Source organism: Dermochelys coriacea, chromosome 6, assembly GCF_009764565.3.
Source record: "Dermochelys coriacea isolate rDerCor1 chromosome 6, rDerCor1.pri.v4, whole genome shotgun sequence".
In the NCBI taxonomy this organism is placed as follows: Eukaryota; Metazoa; Chordata; order Testudines; family Dermochelyidae; genus Dermochelys; species Dermochelys coriacea.
Genome location: NC_050073.1, coordinates 20,700,838 through 20,719,816, shown reverse-complemented (window position 1 = coordinate 20,719,816; position 18,979 = coordinate 20,700,838). Strand labels below are relative to the sequence as shown.

General features: G+C 45.7%; 1 protein-coding gene across 6 annotated transcripts in view; it reads right to left on the bottom strand.

The window, feature by feature from the left end:
* LSP1 (lymphocyte specific protein 1) overlaps positions 1-18,979 on the bottom strand; it is an 81,655-nt gene that overhangs the window by 23,864 nt on the left and 38,812 nt on the right. For 4 of the 6 annotated variants that reach the window (XM_038407105.2, XM_038407107.2, XM_038407108.2 and 1 more), the window contains exons 3-4: positions 14,505-14,687; positions 422-647 (exon numbers count right to left, since the gene is read on the bottom strand). In XM_038407105.2, coding sequence (XP_038263033.1) covers positions 422-647; positions 14,505-14,687 — 409 coding nt within the window. The remainder of the gene's footprint in view (positions 1-421; positions 648-14,504; positions 14,688-18,979) is intronic. The other 2 variants (XM_038407110.2, XM_043517802.1) reach the window with 1 other exon arrangement.

Genomic DNA, 18,979 nt, shown 5'->3' with positions numbered 1-18,979 from the left:
ATATACCACAGCAGAGAATTAGAACACAGAATTACAGGCCTTGTGGTGCTACTTGTCAGAGCAGCACTAATTTCTCCATTATGTGCAGTGATTGATTTTTGGGAGGGGAGAGGAAGAGGGGAGGGGAGAAGAAAGGAGCCAGTAAACATGAACATGGCATCTGCACACTTAAGCTATGTTTAACTGGGAGTGCTTGCATAGCTGCAGCTATACCAATGCAAACTGCCGGGGTAGACGTGCTGCACCATCATAAGGCAGAGCGTACACTAGTGTGACCCTTTAAGCTACTGGGATAGGTAAGCATCACAAGTACAAGCCCTGTTTTACACATTGCTGCGATGTGTCTACCCCTCATGGATGGTCCCCCATGAAGTCACAGCCATACCAAGAGAGATCACAGATCCAATATTTCTGCTCTGACCTCCTGCCCAGCTTTCTCCTCCTCCTCCTCTTCCTCCTTATGCTCTTGAATGCATTCTGCCTCAAGAAGTTGCTGAGGCTCCTCTGTTTCCAGCGGCTCCTGCCTCATCTCCTCATTCTCCCCAGGAATCTCCTCCGGGCCCTCCTGATTCAGCTGGACCTGCTCCAGCTTGACTTCAGCTTCCCTCAGACCACTGTCCTCTTCTTCATAGGAGTGTCTTGGAGACCTAGAGGTGGGGAGGGGAAGAAGCCTTTGAGAAGGGAAATGAGTGTTTCAAACCCACTGAAAATCTGGTGTCCCATACCTTTAAAACGCTATCTTTATTAGTAATAGCCCAATGGGAGCTCTAAAAATACTGTACAAATACAGATGTACTCGTTAGTGGAAGTCGGTTTTGGTTTAATGAGAAGCTAGTGCATGGCAGAGCAGGTCAGTAGAACAGTAAGAAGAATTACAAACACTTTCGGGAAGTTTATACTAAGACATGGATGAAATCCTTCAAAAACAGAAGGCAAATCAGGTCCACTCCTTTATCATTGTCTGCATTGTGGTGGCACATGGAAGCCACAACTTAAGACAGAGGCCCCATTGCACCAGATGCTGTACAAGCAGAGCATGAGGTAGCTCTTCAGGGCAGGGACTTACAGTCTAAAACAGACTGAGGATGGAGGGGAAAAAAAAAAAACGGAGGCAGAGTGACTTGCCCAGGGTCAATGGCAGAGCTGGGAACAGGAGCCAGGTCTCCCAATTCCCAGTCCGGTGTTCTGTCCACTGGTCCACATTCATTCCAGCAGCAGGAGCTGGACCCAAAGCCTATTTAAGTCAATAGGATCCTTTCCATTGATTTCAGTGGACTTTGGCTCAGGCCCTAGGCTGTTTATTACATTTGTTTGGCTCCATGTACTGTACTTGATTACATGAGGCAACTTCCCTTCTGAACAACTTCTGCAGTGCTAGATACCAGATGCCAGCATTACACAGACAGGAGAGCACTTTCAAAACCTCAAGCCTCCAATTTCTCAACCTTCATGTCAGACGCAAATCCCATCTTCAATGGGCCTGGGGCTAAGGCACAGCATGAGAAGAGTACAGTACAGTAATGGCGGAGGAAGTCTGGGAAGAACTAAGAAGTAAATGTCACTTCTCCGTGCTACAGAATTCCTGCTCCAGTCTCAACTGCAAAGATAAGACATAATGCCTCCACAGGTCTAGTTCCAGATGTATGTAGCAAAAGGAGATCCCCACCCCCTCTCCCTGAGCTCCAGAGCTGGACTTCCGCTGCCCTGCTAGGCTCTAACCATGATCCCTTCTAATTCTGAGGCCATTTGGGTTAACTTGTGTGGTCAGAGGTTGGGCAAGACTAGCTTAAGTTCAAGGAGATTTCTCCCCCTTGTTCTTTTGTTCCTCTGCCATCTTCCGGGAGAATTTGATTTCTAACTACAGGACAGTCTGCATTATTCATTAGGGTACAAGAACCATTTACACACACACACACTCCTGCCTGCATGTCTGTCCATGCTGCTCCTTTTTTCTTTTAAATATACCATTTTTCTATCTGATTTTTCCCCCCACCCGTAAAACCTAATGGAATTCAGCCAAAGGAGAATAAAAACCCAGCAATGGTAAAGCCAAACATTCAAATCTACATTGTCAAAAGTAGGGCTAGAAAGAGGAAAATTGTGCAACTTTTTTCAAAATTCAAAGATTCCAAACAGCTCTAGTCCCAAGGTAGGTACGCATCCCATGTGCCCACCTCTAAAAGGTAGCCCCAGCCCAGGGTACCCAATGCACATATTTCTTTGACACATTTAGAAAGAGGCTCAAGGCTTGATTTTCCAGAGGCACTAAAATGACTGATGCTGCAGACCATTTGTCAGGTCACAGCAAGGTCTCCATCTCTCAACTGGACACAGCTGGAATCCATTTGGCTCACTTGTGGGTCAATACTGATCAAACAGGTATTAGATTTATAATAAAGTGTTTAGACTACTGAATGCATGCGAGTTGCTGTGTGCATTAATCTTACTTTCAATAGTGGCGTTCCATACTGTAACATAATATTGGAGCAGTTGTATTGTGAACCTCTGATACTGTATGAATTGCTGTACAGTACTGGCGAGTGACATTAGCATGAAGAGCTGCTCTTCTACAGAAATTGTTATGACCCTGTTGAAAGAGGCTGCCCATCAATACCAGATGGGCTGCGGGTGGATCTTACAACAACTGAGGAATTGTCAACAAGAGGACAAAAGACTTGTTGTTCCGCTCTCCTCCCAGTGAAGATCAGTCATGCAAGTGGACTCCTTCTATCAGCAGAGTTTGCAGCTCAAAGCATGTAGCAAGAAGGAGATAAAAACCCCAAGCAAAGGGAACTACTAGCTATCTCTATGCTGCTGCAGCTCTGGGGAGGCAAGGGCCAGGTCTACAACAGTACCAGTATAACAAAGTTGCTCAGGGAGTGTGTGAAATATCCACACCCCTGAGAGACGTTCTTATACTGACCTAACCTCCCCATAAGCAAGAGATCCCCAGCTCCTTAGCCTGGATTAGCCCTAAAGAACAAACAAATGAACCGAGCTTGCTGATTATAGAAGGTTTCAAAACTTAATATAGGCAAAGACTAACATTTGTGTTACCTATGTTTGTTTGCTTGTAAATAACTCATTTCCTTTTCCTGTTTAATAAATCTTCATATAGTTTCCCATAGGGCTGGCTACAAGTATTGTCTTTGTGTGACCGGGGCCAGGGGTGGGGCGGGGAGCTGCCAGTGGGTGCTCTGTACCTGCCAAATTTTCCCCTGTGATGCTTCAAGGCTGGAGCACCCATGGAGTCGGCACCTAAGGCACCACTTTTGGCCTGTTAAATTTAGAAGCCCTTTTAGAACTGGTTGTCCCTCACGGAACAACCTGTTCTAAAAGGGCTTCTAAATTCAACAACCAGTTCTAGCGAACCGGCTCCAGCTCACCACCTGACTGGCAAGACAGACTGGAGTACCCAAGGGGACTGTCTGTGATTCTGTTTAAGGCAGCTAATGGGCCAGAGGAGTTTGCCATTGGTGGAATTGGCTGGTGAAATCGGCTGGTGAAATCTAAGGTTTGTGCCCTGGGTTTTTTGTTTTGTTTTGTTTTTTAAAAAACAAACAGTCTGCCCCGAGGCTGGTACTCACACTCCTGTGAGCATTATAGTGACCACAGATACCATTCAAGTCAATGGGCATTGCATGTGCTCCCCACCACTTCATGCCAGGCCACTGTCCATGGAGTGATTTATGGATTCATTTTACAGTTCTTCGGCTGTTAAGCCAGTCTATAGTCTTCAGTGCTTTCACACTGTCACCAGCGCAGTGTCCCTTTGCACCAAGGCAGCCACCACCAGCAAGCCAGCTAAACTGCTCATTGGATTTAAGTATATTTTGGCTTATCAGAGAGCCAGGAATGCTATGGTCCTCACTTAAGCTCTTCGCTGCACTGCTACTGAACAAAGTTATGTTCATGTAGCCATGACTCAGGACTGGTCATCCACAAGCAATGAACCAGGGAGCTCTGGCTCTAAAAGCATAAGCGCTTTTATTGCCTGAGTGGAAGGGCAGAGGTCATTAACATGACAGCAGTATAGGACTTATACGGTTTAAACCTGTATACCTGACCTTACCACAAGAGGAGAACAGAGAGCAACATTGTGTCGGCAGGGGTTCCAGGGAACCAACATACAACAATCTCTGGTAGGGGGCATGGGCCAGCTAGGCACTGACCACAGCACAAGACAGTGAACAAATGCACACCTCCCTCCTCAGTTAGATACTAGCACATGCAGCTGGTATCCAGGCAGGCTGCTGATGCTGCCAGGCCAACAATCAGATTCATTAAGTCCGCAGCCGATTGCCTTCTTAACCCCAGGCATTGTCCCCTCACCTGAATCCAGAGTAGCTATCATCAGCCATCTCTGCACAACTAAAGATGGAGCGACCGAGTGGAGGTTAGGTAACAGACAGCGCGTTGAGCAAGAGGTGGCAGAGGGTGAAAGGGGAAGTTGAGGAAGGATTTAGGCTCTATTAGGAAGTGCCAGTTCTGCCAGAAGCAGCGAGAGGAATGAAAGGAACAATGGTTCAACCAGACTTGCCCTGCACCTTCTCTTCTGGTGAAGTCTGCAGAACTGCAAGATAAAGTGATGGGCTGCTGACACTGCAGCAGCCTGGCTTCACCCAAGGGGTTCTTCCCAACAGTTCTTCATGTGAAAGGACTAGTAGAGGCATCCCTGTAGCAGAAACAGCTATCTGGCCCAGACTCACTGCCCTTTGTCACCTTACTCCTTGCCCAGAGGAGTAGGACATGGTGATGTTTTTCAGGCAAGTAATTTACTTGGTGAAAGATACAGTTTTGATCAACCCAAAACTATTTGTGAATTTGACCTGGTTGTTTCAGCCAGGGAAAACAGGTAATTTGAGGACAGCAAACTCAACAGGTGTCTGCACATACCCAGGCTCTCAATCTTTCCTTCATTGTGCCCAGGAGATAGTATAAGTACCACTCTCTAACCTGGTAATTAAGGCAGGAGATGTGGATTCAAACCCCTTCTCTGATTCAGAGAAGATCTGAATGAGGACACCTACCTCCCAGATCAGTGCTTTAATCACCAGGCTAGAGACTCCTCCTCACTCTTTGTCACCATGACTATTTAGATATTTATCTAAAGTGGAACAGCTTCAACAAGAGAGACTGAGAGCAACCCACCCATAACAACCTCCAGACTGGCAGTTTGGACACACACTGGTTTGGGGAGGGGAGGGGAGAAAAGGAAAGAGGAGAGGAAGAAAGGTCTGAGCTCAAGACCCTGCTCCAGAGCAGGAATTCCAACCTCAGGGATTCTCCTCTTTTTGTAGTTAATCCACCTCCCAGAGAGGCAGTAGCTAGATCAACAGAACAATTCTTCCGTCGACCCAGCACAGTCACCCTGGGTTAGTTCAGTGTATTGCGTCTCTCCAGGAGTGTGGGTTTTTCACTGCCGATGTAAGTTCTCAGTGCAGACCAGTCCTATGTCTTGCATATCCTGTTTGCCTAACCACTGGGCTGAAGGCAAAGGAGTGAGGTGCAAACACACACACACACTCTTTGCTGGCCTGTAATGAACTTTGGAATTTGTCAGCAAATTAGAAAACATTTTTGAAACTAAACAACATTTCCCCTGGTTTTTCAGTTTGGCAGCGACGCCAGAAACGTCAAACAACAACTCAGGTCTACTTTGGAGCTTCTCTAGCACATTGAAGGGAGACCCTTCTTTGAAGGTCTCATTCCCATACCATCCCAAAGCGGTGCACCAGGTTTGAGGGGAGATGGCTACAGGGTGCTGCAAACAGCTGAGACCCCACCCTATCCATCCCCAGCACTACTGGGATTCCAGAGGGGTGGGGAATTGTAAATACAGCAGCTTCCACCAGCACCTACTCTCTTCTGCCAAAAATGGAGTGGATTTAAGTATCCAGACTTGATCTCTTCACAGCAATGCTGAGAGGCTCAATTCACTGGCATTTGTAAAAGTGCTCAGGTCTAAAATTATGTTCACCAATATGAAAAGGAGTACTTGTGGCACCTTAGAGACTAACAAATTTATTAGAGCATAAGCTTTCGTGAGCTACAGCTCACTTCATCGGATGCATTGAAGTGAGCTGTAGCTCACGAAAGCTTATGCTCTAATAAATTTGTTAGTCTCTAAGGTGCCACAAGTACTCCTTTTCTTTTTGTGAATACAGACTAACACGGCTGCTACTCTGAAACCGTTCACCAATATGTTTGTATTACCATAGCATCTAAGAGTTCTAGTCATGAACCACTTCCCACTGTGCTAGTTACTGTGCAAAACACAGAACAAGAGATGGTCCCTGCCCCACAGATCTTATGATCTAAGTAAGGTTTGCAGCACAGCCTTAAAACCACAGGCTTCTGTGGTGCTGCTATCTATAAAGTAAACTGCCACCGAATGGAAGTGCACTGACTAGCACAGTCACTACAGGATGTGTCGCGTTCAGAACTAGTCTCTTTAGAACACATTTCACCCTCATGTGCTGGGTTAAGTTCAGGCCAGTACAAGCAGGAATCAGTTTCTAGACTGCCGTGATCACATCACATCTAGCATCACAGTTGGCAGGCTCCACAGAGAAGCCAAGGATTAGTCAGGCAGAGACAGAATTATGCTCCAGCGCTTCCCAGGTCAGGGCTGAGGGGGAAGCTGACACTGCCACCCTTCATGCTTTGCTGTCCCTACTAGGAGACTAAAAGCCTTTGGTCTCCAGGTCTGCTAAACCATCACCATTCACCAACACTACCTTGGCTCGTTTTGAGAAAGACAGTGAGGTCAGCCATTGACAAGGCAGAAAGCATCCCAAAAGCTACTATCTCTGAACAGAGACCAACTCTGAGAGGATATTATATAAAGCTACAATTTATTAAATATAGTAGATAAGGTAAGGTAATATATTTTATTGGACCAACATCTGTTGGAGGAAAGTACAAGCTTTGAAGTGACAGAGCTCTTCTTCAGGTCTGGGGGAGGAGGCAGAGTGTCTGAGCTAAATACAAGTTGGGACATGATAGGATCACTGCTTGCCTCAAATACACACAAGATCATGTATAAAAAACTCAGAAATCCACTCAGACTCACCCATTTCACCCTCACCCACAACAACTTAAATTTAACACACACTTTGCCCAAACCACTGGAACAGCCCTGGGTGTCAGGATGGCTCCCCAATATGCCAACCTCTTCATGAGCCACCTCAAGGAAGAATTTCTGGACAAATGCACTGCAACATCAATATTATATCTGAGATGCATCAATATTTTCATCCTCCAGACAGAAAATCTAAACTCCCTCAGATTTCTACCACAACTCTCTCTAGAAGACTCCCATACCAGCATCAACTTTCTGGACACCACAATCCACTTAATCTAATCACGATATACAAGAAATCTACCAGTCACCACATTTGCTTCCACAGATCCAGCAGCCAATCCAGACCACACATGCAAAAAAGTTATCTACAGCCAAACACTCAAACAACAGAATTTGCTCCAAAAGAGAAAGTCCGAGATACACACCTTAAACACACTTAAAACCACCTTCCCTAAACAATACATCTGTTAGTCTATAAAGTGCCACAGGACTCTTTGCTGCTTTTACAGACTAACACAGCTACCCCTCTGATACCCGACTTCCCTAAACAAGATACACAAGGCCGGTGAGGCACTCACCCAGCTTGTCTCTCTAATGTCTTGGAACTAGGATGACCAGATAGAAAGTGTGAAAAATTGGGGTGGGGTTGGAGGGTAATAGCACCTATACAAGAAAAAGCCCCAAATATTAGGACTGTCCCTACAAAATCAGGACATCTGGTCACTCTACTTGGAACCAACATGGATACAACAACACTGCATTCACTAAACTAGGACACTCTGGCAGAGATTGCATCATGGAAAGGGCCACCCTAATACTCCAGGAGAACTTGCCTGAAGACAGGAAAGAGAAGCCACTGATGGCACACCCATAGTTATCACCTACTACTCCACACCAAAACCCATATGGGGTATCATTAAACAATTACAACACATATTTGATGGAGATCACACCCTGAAAGAAATCTTTCCTGAATACCCTATGGCCTTCAAAACAACTCCACAACCTCATCACCAGAAGCAAGTTCCTCACAGACCAGGACACACCAACTCAAAGCACCACCAGAAGAGATGTAAAACCTGCAGATATCTCCACTGCTACAATGATCAATACTCCCCTCCCCTCCCCTCCCCCCCCGACACCTTTCAAAATTGATGGATCCTACACATGCTTATCACACCACATGGTATACTTCATCAAGTGCCCCCACAACAACTATGTGCGTGAAACCAGACAATCACTGCATTCCAGTGAGCTCATGCAGAAAGATGATAAAAGACAAAACACCATATCATCCATATACAAACTTTTCCAAAGCAATCACTCCACAGCAGGGTGGATAAAAATCAATGATTTTTAAAAAAAAAAATTTTTTTTTTAAATAAAAGGATTTTTTTTTTAAATTTAAAATGGATTTTTTTGATAAAATGCTTTGAGGGAAAAACCTATGTATATTAATTAAAACTATTTTTACATTATAGCTCAAAGATCTCATCATGGAATAGGGATTATAAATTCTAATTGTATAGCATGAGACAATATATTCATGTAATGTTTAAGAAAAGTTTTGTAAATGAGTTCCAACAGTTCATGGATTAGGGACCCAATTTTATGGGATTCCAGGGGCTTCTGTATAGATGATTTAGGTTAATCTTTCTATTTACCCAATGGGACTTGGTGCTCAGTCTAGAAGATATCATCAGAGATGCTTAATTTTGCAGTTCTCAAACTGTGGATTTGTGTCTCCAGAGATAACACGCTTGTTAAGAGCAAAAATGTTTTGTTTTAAATAAATAAATAAATAAATATATAGAGAGAGGTGAGAAATAATGGACCTCAACCCTATTGTCCCTCTGCAAATTTGCGTACACAGAGTCAATCCCTTACCTCTCTCTAAAAGTGCAAAGTTTCTAAAAGTTCGATGAATAGAAGATTGTTGGGGGCGCAATAGATCTGGACAAGGAGACGAAGTCTGAAGATAAATGTGAGAAGAGAGGGACAGGCAGTAGAAACAAAAATGAAACTGTTTGAGCAGCATATTCCAGAAGCCTTGAGGTATTTCCGAGTGTAGCCTTCTTTTGAGATCTACCATTCTCTCACTAGAAGGGAAAACCTATAATGGCAGCAGGCCATAAAAGAGACCCAGTTTAGGAACAAGAACCATTCAAGAAATATATGTTTGCTGATGATATTTTAAAGAAAGTCACACTCGTGAAATGGTGGAAGTCACTTAAGCACTTTAATTTAGGATGACCAGACAGCAAGTGTGAAAAATCAGGACGGGGGGGGGGGGGGGGGGTAATAGGAGCCTATATAAGAAAAAGACCCAAAAATCGGGACTGTCCCTATAAAATTGGGACATCTGGTCACCCTACTTGGATTCAGAGACTGTTGGAAGTGATAATCTCACTTTTAACAGCAGTAGCTTCTTCAGCCCGTGCAGAAAGAATATTTTCTTCCTTTGGACTAATTCATTCCAAATTAAGAAATCGTTTGGGACCTGAAAAAACAGGAAAGCTTTTTCTTTTCCAAATTATGAACAAATAGGAAAATGAAGGTGAAGACAACTGAGTTAGCTGCAGAAGCCAATATTTAAGTTTCTTGTGTTGACCTGGTTGACAGTCTAATTTTTTTTAAATATTTCCTTTAACTATTTTAGTTAAAACAATTTTAACAAAAACAAACCTGATTTTAAAAAATTTGAATGTTTAACTAAATTAAAAAATTCATATGCTTATTTTGTTAAAATATTGTATGTTTGCTGTTGGAAAAAAAAAATCCAGAATACATAATGTCGTCGTTTTAGTTAAATAAAACAATTTAAGTGTCTGTCTGGTGATGTTCTCCTCCTAACACAGCATGGCAAGAAAATCCTTCTAATATTAAGGATTAACCTGTTGAATTAGAGATAGTTCACCTCCCAGTGACTTCATAAATATCTGCTTCAATTACCTTTGGTAAATGAAATAACCAATCATTCATTTTCTGATATAGCTGTAAAACTAATCTGAAAAGTTCTCAAAATAAATCACTTTAAAAAATGTATAATGTGTACCTTCTAAAAGTGAAACCTACATCTATCTGAGTTGTGAAGAATATGTATTAAGGTTATAATAACCAATAAGAATGCACTTTTATGTAGAAATCCATGATTAAAACGAGTCTTCCTGGCTAGTGATTTAAATCGTGATCTAAATCAGCTATAGAGCAGGGTAGATTTGATCTTTCAATACTTGTTCTCAAGGGAAACCTGCCTAACACCTTCAAAAGGCAAGCCTGTGAATTTAAATATATAACTTTGCTAGATACCGAAAGCCCTGGACTTAACAGACACACTGTTTTTTTGCTCATTACAACAATTTGTAACACACCCCCTTGTTATCCTTAATTGCCCACTTCAAACCTTTTATGCATAATCATCTAACCCCCAATTGCCCATTCAAGTGACTGCCTCCCTTGTATTATCCCTTCTGTTTAACAATCTGTCCTAACTTGTACTTAGGTCAGACACACTGCTTCCTTCCCCAGACCTGATGGAAAGCTCTCTGAAGGTACAAGCTTTTGAGCTACAACAAACAGAAGTTGGTCCAGTAAGAGATATTACCTCACTTACCTTGTCTCTAATATCCTGTGACTAATACAGCTACACCACCACCAAGATATTAAACATCTCACAAAAATTATTTGAGAGCACTGACAGCAGAGGTCAAAGTCACCCCCATGCTGAGTCAGAGGAGGGGCAGCTTGCATCCCTTGATCCTGAAGAGTGCTGGCTTGACCCTCCCTGCTCCCCCATCCCCCATTAGAGCAACCCCAAGGGGTACCCTAACTTGCATCCCTGATGCAGTAGCCCACTAGATTCTATGGCACTACAGAATAGTCAGGGCACATCACATCCCAGCTACAGCATCTGTCAGTGCCTCTTGAAGAACACCCTGTGCAGGGGCACAAAGCCAGCATAATGTGGGTATATTAGCACCCTTTAATCCTACCATACCCCACACACAGGTGACCAGCATGATCCAACCCAGGGCTCTAAAGCACTGGCCTCTCCCCCTTGAGCTAAAGGAGTACACTTAGCAAGCATGCTCAGTAGTGGGTGGTGGTGGTTTTTTCAGTACCCTAATAGAAGTAGGTCACACCCCCAAGCTTGAGACTGTATCAACATACATGTCTCTGAAAAGTCAGTTTCTACAAGAAAAAGTGTCTTGTAGTTACCGTTATACTACAGGTGAGCAGAAGCCTTTAACTAATACCCCAAGTCTCAATGTTAAGGCAAGAAAAACAGCACCCCAACAAACACACCTTTGGTGCAGTGCTGCGCGCTCCCAAAGAGTCTCGTGCCTGCATATGCAGAGCATTGGGTAAAACCAGAGCTAGACTCTTGGGGAGCTGGATTACATCACTGGTTCCACAGTCAATGTTGAAGGGTAAATCCTCCCAGTACATTTACAATAACCAAGAAGGGTGGCACCAGACTCAGAGTAGTTCATAGAACCACACTCAATGCCAGGAGAGCAGCTTACAGCAGAGACCCACTCGGAGCAGGCTGTGGGTGAGTGATAATGGCTACTTAGTGAAAACCAGACTTGCCAGAAGCCAGCAGTTCTGCAGTGGGATTTTATTTTAAGCTTAAATTGTTTGGAGAGAGGGGGGTGGGCAGGGGAGAGAAGCCGCTTTCTCCACTTGATATTTATTAAAACACCTTGAAATGGCAACTATGGACCCTGCAAGAAGTGGGCAGAAAGGTTCTCTAGTTTCACTGTGGCCTTTGCTGAAAGAGCAGCAACTTCTGACTCTGCTGCCCTCCTACAACAGGGGGTGGAGTTATCACCTCCCACCCAACTTTCAGCAGCAGGGAGATGCGTGTCATTCTACAGCAGCAGACCTGCCCCCCCTTCCAACACCCCTAGGCAAAGCTAGGTCTAACATGTTAGCTGAAATAGCCCTCCCCATCCTACTCTGTGGTTGTTCTCACAGCAGCCTCTCTATATTGCAGTAGAGCACCCAGGACTGGCCCATGTCAGCTGACTCAGGCTCATGGAGCTATAAATCTGCAGTGTAGACATCCCATAGCAGTATTGGGCCTATGACACAAGTCACAGTTCCATCCAGCAGGGCACAACTCTCCCCACTTGCCAGCTCATTACAGTGGTAATACAGTGGTCCATAATATGAAAAAACACCTTTCCCCCTCCCAAGGGGAGGGATCCCAGCCATAGCTCAGGAATGAGATAGAACTGTCCTCTCCACTACAGTCACATTCCTTCAGTGGGAATGGCAGACACAACCACTGAAAAACAGGGTGAAACTAGAGCACATGACATACCTGAGAGCTCACACAGGGCTTCCAACTACTCTGTGACAATATCAGCAGAAGAAGTGGAAAAGGAGATGCTATTAGGGAGCACAACATATGAAGCAAAATGAAATTTTCTATAGGTTTGTGAGGTACCTCCTCAGGTTCCCATAAATCACACCCACACTGAGTCAAACAAAGACAGCGGCTAGCGATAACCTAGGTTGCCCCTTTGCTACATCAGTTCAATACCCTCCCCAAAAAAATTGCATGAGTGCCAGTGCCTGGATTTAAATGCTTTCCAGCTGACAGCTGCTTGGCAACTCCCTTCACTGAGCCTTACCTGCTACAGGTGTTTGCAATTTTCCCTCTTCCAGCTGCTGCCGAGCAGCCTCATCTCACACAGCCTATGTTTGTCAAGCAAGAAACAAAGTTGCTTTTTTTTTTTAAGGGAGTGTTGCCGGGAAGGAGCAGGCGAATAAGGTGCAACATTTCTGGTCAACAAGGATAGAAAATCCTCCCCATTAAAGGCAAAGCACATGTATGCCTGCTCAAACAAACACACACACACACACAGAAGAGTGGGCCTCTTCTAGCAAGAAATCTTCATAGAGGAGAAAGAGAGGAGAGAGGATTTGGGGGAAATGGGCCTGTTCATAAAGGAGGCCCTAGTCCTGCAAGTATGATTGAAGACAATGGGATGAGTGCTGTGTAAAAAGTTCAGCATGGGTGAGTGTTTGTAGGGTTAGGGCCTTAAAGAGGAGGGAGGAGATGTCGCTTTGGATTTTATTTAGCTAAGATGTTTGAAAAGAAATACAGCTAGAGAGACAGAGAAAACTATATTTCTGTCTGCTTTTGATGCAATGTTAATTATGCAGCTTTTCACCCTTCTGGATAAAAAGGGACTAAGAGATTTTAAAACAAAAATCCCAGTAACATCAGATTAACAATGGGGCTCAGACAGGATGTTCAGATCCAGATATAAGCTATCCCCCAGGGAAGGGTTTGGATCTAGGGTTCAGCTCAGCAAGGGAATAGGGACCAGAAGCAAAGTGAGAGATTTGGAAGTTTACCTACTGCTGATTCTGGGACGGGTGGGCCTAGGCCCAGCCATAGCTAAAGACCTACCCTCTTAATGGGGAAGGGAGGAACCAGCACTGATAGAGTACAGTGACAATAAGCAGTCTGCAAGTGCCTTTTGAAAAATTCTCCAGGTATGGGTGTAACCCACACACCTCCTGGGTGTGGTGTTCTGTCCTCTCTAGTGGCACAAAGACCACATAGGGAGAGAGGGAGATGAATCAGTCTGCTCTACTGTCTTAGCTAAGGGCCCTATGGCTTTTAGCTCATGCAGTAGCAGCTCATGCACTTAGCTCCCGAGGTCCCAAGTTCAACCCTGTTCGGCTGCATACGGTAGCCCTATGTTGCCCACTTTTTCCACTGCTGCGGGAGGTGCCCTGAGCAGGATGGGGGGACAATAACATGCACCATTCTGGCTGGCACCACAAGCCAGAGGCCGTGCTAGGAGACTGCCATAACTTAGAACAGCTCCCTGGGCTGCCTAAATTATGTTGGAGGGTCATTTCAGCTCCTGCAGCAGCTCAGACTCAGGAGGGTGCAGAAGTGGCTTAAAGCCAACTTTGTCCTCGGACTTAAACTTCTGTGCTGTGCCTCCTGGAGGTACGTTACAGCACAGAATCTGCCCCAGTGCTGTGGAAAGCTGGTTCTGACTCCAAACATCACCAAAGCATTGGGATCTGAGCTTGTCTCTCCACAATAGCACAAATTATTGTGAGTTGAATGTTTGCCTCTGAGTTTTTAGACTAGTTCTTCCTGCAGACCTAGCTCAGCCTAAACCCTCCTGCCCCCAACTAGCAATGCTCTGGGCTTGCCCTCAGCAAGATGCCACCTTCTTTGGAGGAGCCCCTTCATAGAATATCAAGGTTGAAAGGGACCTCAGCAGGTCATCTAGTCCAACCCCCTGCTCAAAGCAGGACCAATCCCCAATTTTTGCCTCAGATCCCTAAATGGCCCCCTCAAGGATTGAACTCACAACCGTGGGTTTAGCAGGCCAATGCTCAAACCACTGAGCTATCCCTCCCTCGCTTACTGCTGTACCTTTCTCCTATGCAAGTAGGCGCTGCTTCCCGGGCCTGTGTCCATTCCCTGGGGGATGTTTGCTCCCCCTCTTGTGTTCCCTCTGCAGCCCACCTCTGTTTGCGCTGCTCGAGCTTCTGAGACCAGTCGCTGAACCCCTCATCCTCTTCCAGCTCTGAGGTCCCTGAGGGCTTAAAGTCAAACCTGAAACACACCAGGAGAAAGATTAGAACAGTGGAACTACATAGGATCGAAGTTGGTACAGATGATCCCCATGCTGGTCATATTCCTTCCCTCTGCACTAACCTGGCTAGCACAACCATCTAGTAGCTCCTCTCATACAGTTGCAGCTGCAGGACCAATAAGGGCCTGGTCTCCGGAATCCCACCCAACCTCATTCTCCATTAAAGAAGAGGTCACAAAGCAGCCTAAACCACTTCGGAAAGCACCACAGAGCAGCCACTTAGGACGTCTCCTGGTATAAGGGGAATCCCTGAACAACATAGCAACTCCACCTCTTCCCCATTCCTGGGGCAAAAGAGACAGTGACCTGTCCGCTGTGCTTCCAGTGATTTCTGGCTCCTCAGCTAGCCTCATGGGACCACAGGAAGTCCTAGCATAAGCTAGAGCTTCCTTCAGGCCACCGGTGCCTTCACCCCTTCTCTGGTCCTGCACTGAGCACAGTTTGGCCAGACCAGAGACTCTGGTGTAAAATCTTCTTAAATGCATTTAGGAATCCAGGTCCCATTCATGTTTGCCCTGCAGCTTGGATATGCCATTTACACTAGTGCCAGGTGGGTGCGAAACACTCTCAAATGAGAATTAAAGCACGTTGCACCCACTTGGCAGTGGTGTAAATCACAACACACGGGCACAGCAATGGATGAGTCAGAAAGGAAAGATGGTCCAGTGGTTAGGGCTCTAACCAGGGACTTGGGTTCAATCCACTGCTCTGCCACAAATTCCCTGTGTGGCCTTGGTAAGACGCTTAATATCTCTGTGCCTTGGTTCCCCATCTGTAAAATGGGGATAATAGCACTGCTCTCCCCCACAGAGGTGTTGGGAGGATAAATGCATTACAGATGATAAGATGTTTGGATCTGTGGTAATGGGTGTGGGCAGACTAGTGGCTTAGATAGAATGGTCCCCATCTGGCAGTGCAAACCTACCTACGAGCCTTCTGCTTCATGACTCGCTGCCAGCAATAAGGGTTCTGGGATCAGTTTGTAGACACCAACTGTTACTGATGATATGTGAGGCTGAACACAATCAGGCTTTGCTCTTTTGTGTCTTCCTGGACTCTTCACGGCTGGTAGCAGTTTAACAAACTTGCTCTTACCAGCAAAGTAAGCAGATATGGATTCAGGAGGATAGAGCCTTGGTGCTAAGAAAACCAAGGGGAGTTTTGCCATTGACTCCACTGAGAACTGGATGTGCCCCAAAGGCGGCAGGTACAGGCAGTGAATTGGTGTCATTTTCCCAGATTTGCTTTCCCATTTGGATTCATAACTGCACTTTACAGTGCTCCTGAAAACACACATGTTGGCAGTTCCCCTCCCCCTCATGCCACCCCACCCACTGCCAATTTCTGAGCTGGCATACGCTGGCGTAGTTTGGCACAGCCAACTGCTCATCCCTCTGCTTCTTAAAAAGCCCTGCAGGGGGAGAAGGGGGACCAAGAGGAGCTTAACCTCTGGAAAGATTTCCTGTCCTTCCACTGGTGAGGGGAAAACTCCCTCCTCGTTCACCAAACAGAAAAGGAAAGAGGTGAAGAAGAACTTCTATCCAACTGCCAAGAGCCTGCAGAGCTTCATCACCCTGCTGGCACGGCATACACAGACCATGTTCCAAAGCGCTGATGCAACCCAATGGCTGTGATTTCACACAAAGACACAACAAAGCCCAGTGCACAGTTGAAGCCCAGTGCACGGTAGGTGGTCAAAGGAGGATTGGCTCCTCCAGATCACATGGCTGCCTGCTGCAGAGCAACTTTGGCCCATTTTATGCTCATTGCTTCTCCCTTTCTCCTTCACCATCTAGGCTTGTGGTGACTTCAAGTGAAATGCCTGAGACACATGATGGCCAACCCCAAATGTTAAAAAAATCACAGGTCAGGCCTCAAGAAATCTTGAGATTGGCTTAAAACCAATGAGATTTTTTAAATAGATAAATGCGTGGTGGGGGGTCTTGTTTGTTTTCTTAGTTCGGAGCCTTAGGGAACACTTGGGTTGCATACATTTTCCAGCTTTTCTCTGCAACCGCGAGGGCTAGAAACTTACTTTTTTTAAAGAATGAAAGCTGAGATTCTCTTATTCACGTGACTCCAGCAGCTGAGTCTTTGGGGGGGGGAATCAGCTATCAGAAGCCTTGTAACAGCTGACAACAACAGACAGGCCCAGATTTAAGTACCCACAATGCCCCACATCTCCAGAAGTGCCCTGGTAATGCAAGGATCTTCAGTAACTGGGGTGGCATTCACTCCTGTCCCAAATCAGGTAGTCAGCCAGTGGAGAAGCTGAGAACGTGATTTCAGGGTTCTTCATGACGTTTTCACATTGAACCTTCCCATATTGACTAAGTGATACAATGACAATCTGTGATGTCACAGGTGAAAGTGGATTAGAATTTACTATTCTTGTAGTTCCTAGAGGCCCTGAGTGAGACATCGTGCTTGACTCTGTTCACACAAATAGTAAGAGAATCCCTGCCACAGAAAGCTAACAATCTGAATAGACAGGATGGGAAGTATGGTTCCTGTTTTACCAATGACTAACTGAAGCACAGACAGGGTAAGTGACTTGCCCAGGACACACAGGGAACTCTGTGGCAGAGCCAGGAAAAGACTCCAGGTTTTCCAAATCCCCGGTCAGTGCCTGGGGGAAGAGCGGTCCTTGAGTGGGAAGCTCAGCCCTTAAAGGCATAGATAAAGGCCATACTCCAGTTGCAGGTAGCCAGAGCACAGCCCACTCCAGTCATTCCCTGACCCCAATGCCCTCCTTTGCCAGGGACAGAGAGAGCGCTATGCTCCGTGGCAAATCTACAGCAGGGGACTGGCAGGGGTCCCCATTCCCTCTGTGATGCTCAAGAATCTGCCCCAATGTCCCGACTGCAGCTCCTTTACCTTTCTGAAATACCACCCCCAGCGCTCAGGCTGCAAAGGTCGGATGCCACTGGGCTGGAGTTTGGGGCAATTTTGATTTCACAGCCTGGTCTCCCCCTGTCTCCCCTCAGAACTCAAGATCACCGGGGAGGAGAAATAAAAGGGGTAAGAGTGGGGCTGGCATAATACCGCTCCCACACTTCAATTCTAAATGGCTTCGCGCCACTCCAGCATCCAGGCCTACAGGGAAGCCACCATAGCTGTCTGGGGGAAAAAAAATGTGACTCAGATTTTCTTTTGGGGCTGTGCAAAGCCCCTCACCCCAAGGAAACGACGAGGGCCTGTTTACACAAAGATGAGTTGCATGAATGGGGTGAGTCATTGTACGGGGGCGTGGTGTTTACACAACAGAAAGCAAAGACTTTTGGAAGATTAATGGCAGGTTGACCCCAGCTCAGCAAGCCAGCCCAGGTGGCCATCAGCAGCTGCAGAAGAGGCTGGAGCGAAGGAAATGCAATTTCAGATGGACTGCGGCAAAATGGCTCAGTGCTACCGGTGAGAGCATATAACAAAGCAAAGAGGCTGGCTAAGGCTCATCCATAAGAAGTTAAGATGGCCAGCAGGCATGTTTTGAGAGATGACGGATTTTATTATCAAACTTCCCCATTATTCTGGGGCCTCTGGATGTGGGATTTGGGTCCAGGCTCATCCCTATCTAAACGATACCTATAGGTTTCCCAGCACTCTCCCTAACCCTCAGCTCTCCATCTACAAATATTTGCATGTGTATTTGTATGGGGGGTTGAACCCAGGACCTCTGGATCTTTTAAAAAAAAAAAAAAGCACAAACTTCACTGCCTGAGCTAAGGGACTAGCTCACCTCTAGTAACAAACTCTTAAATCTCTCTATGTTGTCTGCCCATCAGAGGGGCACAAAGAGTCACACTATCCTAGCATGGGTTACATTGGTCTCTATTGGCCCCGGTGGAAAGATGCCCACAAGCTTCCGATCTTTTCCCCATCCTCAGTGAGTGAGGCTAGTTCTCCATGGTTTATTTTAAATTGTAAACCATGCCTCAGACCTCTCTGCGTGATATATCGCCTTTCTCCTCCTTCTTTGCGGGCTGATGTTTATCAACAACCTTCTAATCTGCCACTGTACGCTTGGATCTTTGGTCACTCAGGCCAAAAATCTCCAAACATGCCTGTCTACAGTTAAACTCCTAAGTCCATATTTAGGCACCTAAATAAAAGTGTCCTGATTTTTCAGAAAATTCTCAGCACCACAAAGCCCACCAAAGACAATAAGAACTTCTTGGTGCTCTGCACCTTTGACAAGCAGGTCAGGCCACTTTTATTTAGGTACCTAAATATGGTTCCAAGTGCCTAAATTTAA